Below are 8390 nucleotides of genomic sequence, written 5' to 3'. Positions count from 1 at the left end.
GAAAATAAATTATGTGTTAGTATATTTGCTGAGCACCTTCCACAATACAATTATCTCAAGGCAAACAAAATAAAACAAAAATATACAAAAAAGCCATTCTGGTAATAAATATAAGACCGCATTAATTACATATTTATTAAAAAAATAAATGCATTACCACAGTTCATAATACTGCAGGTGCACTCTAAGTAAATTGTCCCTTATATTTTTACATTAAATGAGCCTATAAATGGAAAATTATGTTAAGAGCTACTGCAGTCCTGGTATCATACTATTTGATATGGTGACCTACATTCTGGACATGCTCCTCAGTGTCTGAGCAGTAGGAGTTCAAGGAATTTGAAATGGGGGAGGGGCAGGGAAGGACTTTAACCAATAGAGGGTCTAGACCTACATTTATGATTGACACCTCTAAATTGTCAGAAATGGCATTCTCTGACATAAATTTAATTGTAATTTTCTTTTTCTCTCCAAAATTTTTAAAATCTAGGTGGGAATGGACAGGGTGCCCCACCCCCTAAAGTCAACCAATGATCCAGCCTTGCAAACTTAGTGACCTTGCCTTCATCTAAATCTTTGTTCACAAGCCTTCATTTTGTGGGAACAGTTTCCAATGAAGTACAACTATATTGACAAGATATAAAAATACTAAATGCTCACCAGTAAAACAAGAAGTATCACAACTCTAAAATCATATACAAATATAGGTCTCATAGGCAAGCAACTATGCAGTATTCGTACAGATGTCTGACGCAAAAAATGTGATGCATTCAATTTTGTCCTTTTTTTTTTTTTTTTTTTTTTTTTATAAAGTTTTGAAACTAAGAAACACTCAGATAATGAATTTCCACTGTTTCTTATGGTGAGCATTTTTTTGCAGTTTCTTCTCTTTAATAATTTTACTGAAATTTTGTATTCATTACGATAATATATTGTTTCTTATAGTATTACAATGTAATGTCTTTGCTGGCAAATGTTTTTTTTTGGAAAAAATATTATCTTATTCAATGTTTAACAACCATGTAACCGGTTAAGTATTTAGGCTGCACACCCTGCCAATTACTTATTCTATTTACACATCTTTGAGGCTACATCCAGCCAGTCACCTCCAAGTTTAAGTTGTGAGGCTAGCCCAGGGTTGGCTGTCTCCTTCTCATGCAGCCATGACTGCACTGTTTCAACCATCGTAGAAGTGACTCCATCATCAATATTATGTGCTGACATTGACCGGATACCAATTGCTAGGGCTAACATGGAGTGTACTTCTTCTTGAATTTTCAAATCTTTAAAATGATGAGAAATAAAAAAAAAATGTTATCATACTGTAATTCCATATATTAGACAGTGATATTTTCGATAGTGGCAATTATTCTACTTGTCCTAGTTTTTAACAATTTTAGGCCATGGAATCAATCCTCTCAGGAAAAGAGCTGGCATTCGAGGGAACTGTTCAGTCAATGCCCAAAACAACACGCTCAAATAGCCTGACAAAGTCAAGTTGATAAATTGACGAAAGCTTGCAGTAAGTTGACATCCATTATATTTGGTTCATTATTAGGCCAAAAAAATACAAATTGTTTGTTTGCTAAAAATGATAAATAGAGGCAGGTGAAAAAAGTTTTTTTTTTTTTTAAATACTCATCAGATGGAATAAATATAACCCACAGAGGCCTACAATGGCAGTATCTTACATCAGACAACTTTAGACTAATTTGTGGGGCATCTGGCAAAAAAAATAAAGATAAATTCACCAACATTTTTTTAATTTATAGAGAAAAAATCTTAAAAAAACTTTTTTTTTTAAGTTTTTTGTTTTTTCGCCCCTATTTTTTCACTGAGTTGGGGGTAGGTGGAGGTGGGCAAACAAACATTTTTTTTTTTGCCTTATCAATGAAAATTTCATAATAAGAAAGCCAAAGAAACTATTCAAATACAGTAAAAAACAAATCAATTTGAATCATTAGAAGTCTATAAAGTGTTCCAGTTTTACTAAAGACAGTGAATCTGTATTACATCTACAAATATTAGTTTTGTAAGCTGAAAAGACCAGAGGACAGTTTGAAATATCTTAGAAAATAAATAAGTGTTCTAATTTCTTGTTTCAACGCCTTTTATATAATTCAAAGAACGCACATGGATTTACGATGATATACAAATATTACAGTAGTGTTGGGAGAAAATTAATGGAAAAAGTGTTTTATTGTGTTGACCAATTCATTATCTCTTAATTAGTATACTATGTCTCAGTATATTAACAATGTGAAGGGATAGCACACAGACTTTCTAATCCCTCAAACACAAAATTTGGGATACTGTATTGACACTGGTCAAGTGCACCCCTCTCCCAAAATGTTGAAAATCTTAAGTTTTTTATGGATACACTATTCTTCTGAAGTATAAAGTACTGCTAGTAATAGGCCTAGGCCTGATGGAAGATCCTGTGCCCCACTGCAACCCCACAGATTTAACCATTCCACCAAGGCTTGCCTGCATATTAAAGATCTCTACACTGCACTAATCAGAAATGCAATAAATGGATTTGTTCTTTTTTTCCTCAGTGGTTTCTGAAAACTTGGGAGAATTAAAGTTTACTCTTTCACACAAAATGAAGGAAGTTAAGGTACATACCTAGTTCTTTGATACCTGACTGCTTTAAAAGAGCAACAATCTTCCTCCGCCTGATGCCAAAGAGTACAGAAAAGCTGGCTGATGACACTGTCCAAAATGGCTTCTATAAATAGTATATGACATAAAAAAAAAAAAAAATAGGCAAGGCAAAAATCTCAAACATTATTATATGCATGCAGATAAATTGAGAAAGTGTAGAAACGACACTAAACTGGTATTATGGATAACTTCCTCTTTTGACATGCACAAGTTTAAAAAAAAAACGGTAATAGGTGAAAATGATCTACAATGCCTTGGGTTTTTTTGTTTTTGGCAAAACAAAAGCATAAAAAAAAATCTTGCCTACAAAATAGACTTATGGTTTTAGTTTTAAACAATAATTTAGTTCTTACCTTCAGCCACAGTTGTGACTTTTTCAAAACCTTCATTCTTTGTTCAAAACTTATTAACTTTTCAGGAACAACAATCAATGAACTGTTAACACCCAGATCTGTAGGACAACAAACTTCAGGAATTACCTTTTTGACAATCTACTACAACTGGAATGTGGGACAATTGACCGGGCACATATCTAGTGGGGTGTGCCAGGTTGTAATCTCCCCCCCCCCCACTAAAATGTCAGCATCCCTGAAGGTGAGCGTCTAAGTTCTGTATTAAAAGCAGACAGCTTGAGATCAAAACATTTAAAACAAATGCAGTCACATACTCACAAGCTACACAAATAAATTGTGATGTTGGTAGTCTATGAATGAGATACTTACCATGATAAATAAGAATTAAAAAAATATCGCTGAAAATTAGAATTGAGACTCTTGAATATGCAAGAAGCATTTTCAGGTACAGGGGTGGATCTAGAGTTTTTCAAATGGGGGAGGGGGGCCACAACATTTTAAGAATAGATAAGTGAGTAGCGCTTATTTCAATACATAACATTGATATGCATTAAAATTTAGTGGCAAAATGGGTAGGCTCATGCCCTCATGCCCCTACTGAATCCGTGCCAGATGTATTACTTGGAATAGATGCTAACTGCAAAACAGGAAGAGATGATAGATACCTTTCTCCTTTCACCTTTTTTCATTAAAATGGCCACATATTTTTCACAACACTAATCTATACACTTTTACAAATGAAGAAAAATTGTCTGCTACCGCAAAGAGGAGGTTTAGATGGACAGAACACCTACAAAGGCTACCACATGAATCTCCAGCAAATTTATGTCGCAATTATCACTATAGGAATGTCACAAGACCTGTTGGAAAACTAAAAACAACATGGACATCATGATAAGGCCAAAAAAAAAAAAAAAAAAAAAAAAAAAAATTGTTTGTTTGCCCTTCTTTCTTTAAAAATGACAAATAGGGGCAGGTGGAAAAGTCTTTTCTTTTTATTTAGTTCTTGTTTTAAGATACTCTTAAAACATACCTAGAGTTATACCTAGAGTTAGGGGCGGGTGGAGGAGGACAAACAAACATTTTTTGTTGTTGGCCTAAATAGAACTAAAAACCATTAACTCATCACTCAAACATTTAATACTGGATCTTCAGACCACCGAAAGAAGTTGTGGAAAAAGCTAGAGGGTGTATGCCAAGTCTACAAATAATGGAAATGCGTAAACTGCCAAGATGTGAACAATGAATTAGGATAAAAATATTATATAAAATATTACTGACTTACCTGTGGGTACTGATGCATGAAGAATTTGAATCTCTACATATTCCAACCAGTTGTCTTGTCCTTCTGTCGACAATTTGGGTACATCGGAAAAACTCTTACTCTGAAGGAATGATTCAGCCTCCATCAGACAATTAAATGCTTTTTCATAAAAACTATTTACTTGAAATTTATACAGGGCTTTGCAGATTCTCTTCCAGTTTAAAAGCACCAATTCTAGTAAACTGGCTACTACTGCTGTACACAAGAAAACTGGACCTTGTTTGAAAAAAAAAAAAAAAATTATGTTTAAATCTACAGTACCTCCACTCCATTATCAATAGATGTATATACAGAATAAGATAACAGTACTTACGATTTCTGCCCGCAATAATGTTGTCAAGTCTTGTCAATTCCTGGATAGATGAAAACGACCATGATCCATCCTGTTCAGAGATAAAGGATATCAGTATATAACTGCTGCTGGTCTAGATCATGAAACCGTAACGATAAAATAAAGGATTTATATAAATTACATTGGTGTACAAGGTTGGTAGCAGGAAATAACCATTGCATATCCAATACATTGTGTTATATGTTTATGAATAATTTATGAAATTGTCTTTTTTGCAATTCACTGTTTCTAGTGATATTCCCTGATAAGGTTTGATGTATCTTTTTCCATTACTTTACGTGTGACACCATATATTATAGACAGTAGCGCCAATCATGACTATTATAAAAAAAAAAATGTTCATACAGGATTTTGTTTATTGATGGCTCTCTTCAGTGCAACGCAGATATGTTTACAGTTTTCTGGCAGTATATAAACATCGTCATCTAAAAATATAAAAAAAAAATATATTAAAAGGTAAAATTACTGCAATATTGCTGTTATGGTGTACCAAAAAGCATAAAATTATTTAGTTTAGTTACTGTTATAAAACCGTTTTGAAATATTATTTAAGTTAGTATTGAGAACTTTTTGGAGGAACAGGATCATGCGAAGAAAAAAGCAGTGCAGTATCATCTGCATACACAACGCTTTACAAGTTTGTAAGGCTATTCATGAAAAAAAGTGGGCCAATATTGAACCTGGTGATACACCTACAAAAAGAATTTAATTAAAATGAGAAAGGTCCCAATTTTACCTGCTCGTGTACTGCCTCCTAGATAGCGATATAACCCGGTCTCTCTTTTAAAATTACCTATAAAAAACAAATACAACGCAAAACAGTATAATATTGAAATTTTAGCTTCACAAACTTAACATCATCCTACATAATAACAATGATTATAACTACTATAACGACGATAAAAGCACTAATAACTATCATTGTAACAACAATAATATCAATGATAATGATACCGATGCCAGCTATGGAAAATCTGGCCTGCAAGTTGGCTCTAGCTGTTGCGGCAGGAAAAAATATTCCTAAAATCTGCATCTTACTCCTGATCTAATCAGTCCAGTAGTTTTTGAATATGCTCCCAAATAGACTGAGAGATGTTGGCTTTTCTCCTCCTCCTATCAAAAGTGGAGTAGCGGCTATGCACTCTTGTGCGGCGGTCAGCTAGGCCCTTAACCCCTACCCTTCGGGGCCCCTACCCAAAGGGTCCTCCATCTAGCACTACGACCCTAAAAACCTTTGTTGGTACACAGCATAATGTGTCTCTGAAATAGACTGTAGGACATATATCATTATATCCAGTCGAGAACATATATCATTATATCCAGTCGAGGACTAAAGGGGCCCTGTCGACCCAGGCCCCCTAAATTTGTCATTTTTCAAAAAATGGAGATAAAAAGAAATTATATTCAAATTTTAGGTTTGTGTGTGCCATTTCTAGCCATTTAACACTGGCATAATCATAAATTTTCTTACCTCTTCAGCCCCAACAAAGGTGTGGTCGAGGTGAGATCCTCCATCTGTGAAAGTCCCCCAACCCTTAACTATTTCAATTTTCTGGATCCGCCACGGATATCATACAATTTATTTTGTCATTTAAAACATTTGATTAAAAATAAGCTCCCAGCAAGAACATGTGTCTACTGAATGACATGTGTTTCTTTTGACTACTTTTAATTCATCCAACATTTTTGGTCTACAATTGTCAAATTTAGTGAAATCAAACAGTCTTGCAACTACAACTACACCTCAATAGCCTTATTAAGGCGGCTTGTACTTATCGTAGATCTAGACCTACCTACATAGAACTAACATTTGACATCGCAGAGCTAACAAGCAAGGTACATGCACAAAAGCAGAAGGAAAGTGTTGCGCATTGAATGATTCTGTTCTTCCCCAGGTCACCAATTATGTAATATCAACTTCACGGTCAAAATTTACGCTTCCGGATTGACAAACTGTGCTCAAAGTGTCTACCGTTCAGAGAGGGCAGTAGATACAAGAAGCTAGCACATGTAAAATCCCACGATGGCATTGGCGACCAAGACTTCAAATTTAGAAAGCCACAGGCCCCACAGCACCATCGTTACGCCACTGCCTATCAAACACCTTCTTGCATGAAAACTGCCTTTGGATAATTTATACTATTATTCAGGTTTATTTATTCAAGTTCAAATCACAAAAAGGCGAACAGGTACAAAAATTCGCAAAGCAAAAGTCAATAGCAATATAAAATTGAATTGGAGACTAATGGTGTTAAAACAGAATTACAATAAAATTACAAAAATACATTAGAAATACAAGTAGAAAATATAAAAATACATTGAATTAAAAGCAATATTATTTAAAATTACTGATTTATGTACAATTGAATTATGTATTAAAATTAAAAAATATTATTTATTATTATTCTCAATTTCAATTATTATTATTATTATTTATTGCACTTGAGCTAATCCAATTATAACTAATGCGGTAGAAACTGTCTGAAAAAGAAATCACACTGTGGACTTCACTTGCTATTCAGTAGGGATGTCATATACGGAAGGGGGCTATTTCTGAACCTCATATTCTTGAATTTATATTCTTTGAAGTCTTTGGTATTACGGAGGTTCATAGAGTGAACCTTGTCCAACAGTGGAAACCAGTGTTTAAAGCGCCCGGATTCCACATTGCAATTTATTATTTTAGCTCGTTAATTGTAAAATACGATGTGGGCGTGTCTCTAGAAAAATGTACCATTTTGTTTATAGGTAGCCTCTATATTATGCTGACTCATGGATAAATTTTACGAAACAAGGGGTTGCAGTAAGTCAAATGAATGACTGAAGAAAAGAAGGAAAGAAATAAACAGATTGTTGTAACTTATCTGATGATGGGTGTCGTTTTGTTCATGTTAAATTGATATCATTGAAGTACCACGTGACAATAATAATATAATAATAATAATAGTAATTGTTATTGTCGTGATTGAATAGACAATAACTGGATTTGCGTCAGGACAAACATGTATATATACAATAATAATATAATAATAATATTAATAATAATAATAATTATTATTATTATTATTATTAATATTATGTTTTAACCTATTAACTTTCAATAATTTTCATTATTTGGCATTGCTTTTTAGTAGATATCATATTGTTATAAATATTTTATGAATTACCATGTTGATAATGATTATAATGATGGGTGTTGACATGATAAAATTGGTGATGATGATGATGATGACAAAGGTAATGATGATAATGATGGCTGTTCACATGACAAAATTGGTTATGATGATGATGACAAAGGTAATGATGATAATACATGATGGTGGTTATGATGATGCAATAAAATAGATTTAAAATATGTTGACATGTTTTGGCAGACTGCAAAACACAATTTTGGATGAATGACCAGGTTTCTCTTGTGTTCACCTTATATTATGTTTGTATGCATGTGAATGTAAAACAAAGTAAGAATAAAGTCATTTAATTAGCAAAGGTGTTGTTTCCGCAGCACTAATAATTTCTCTGATAAATTATCGTAAAAATCTCTCCAAATATTTTATCCCATAATGCAAATTATGGACCACAATGCTATGTGTTCAACATGAAAACATCCGTTTTATGTTGACCAAGCAGTTAACCGACCCTTTTGTGCTATATGGAAAGGTAAAGAAATAATTCAGTACTACTTTTTATACTC

At 33.4% G+C, this 8390-nt stretch overlaps 1 protein-coding gene across 1 annotated transcript; it reads right to left on the bottom strand.

The window, feature by feature from the left end:
• Positions 1–782: 782 nt before the first annotated feature.
• Positions 783–6979, bottom strand: LOC117113698. The gene is made up of 7 exons (XM_033257118.1): positions 5433–6979; positions 5042–5121; positions 4658–4727; positions 4306–4560; positions 3021–3118; positions 2629–2731; positions 783–1283 (listed from the first exon to the last, which is right to left on the bottom strand). Exons 4-7 carry the CDS (start codon positions 4427–4429, stop codon positions 1069–1071), a joined length of 540 nt encoding a protein of 179 aa, XP_033113009.1. The 5' UTR covers positions 4430–4560; positions 4658–4727; positions 5042–5121; positions 5433–6979; the 3' UTR covers positions 783–1068.
• Between the last annotated feature and the right edge of the window lie 1411 nt (positions 6980–8390).

The sequence above is a fragment of the Anneissia japonica genome, unplaced genomic scaffold, assembly GCF_011630105.1.
Source record: "Anneissia japonica isolate Jap-2015-1 unplaced genomic scaffold, ASM1163010v1 scaffold2576_len324117_cov159, whole genome shotgun sequence".
NCBI classification, from domain to species: domain Eukaryota; kingdom Metazoa; phylum Echinodermata; class Crinoidea; order Comatulida; family Comatulidae; genus Anneissia; species Anneissia japonica.
This window is presented reverse-complemented; position numbering and strand designations above follow the sequence as displayed.

Bases quoted from the DNA above. Each gene is read 5' to 3' on its own strand.
- LOC117113698 (XM_033257118.1), bottom strand. From the start codon at position 4,429: ATGGAGGCTGAATCATTCCTTCAGAGTAAGAGTTTTTCCGATGTACCC. The intron at 3,119-4,305 runs GTAAGTCAGTAA...GTTGTCCTACAG, and splicing joins TCATGCATCAGTACCCACAG to ATCTGGGTGTTAACAGTTCA. The intron at 2,732-3,020 runs GTAAGAACTAAA...TACTATTTATAG, and splicing joins AGTCACAACTGTGGCTGAAG to AAGCCATTTTGGACAGTGTC.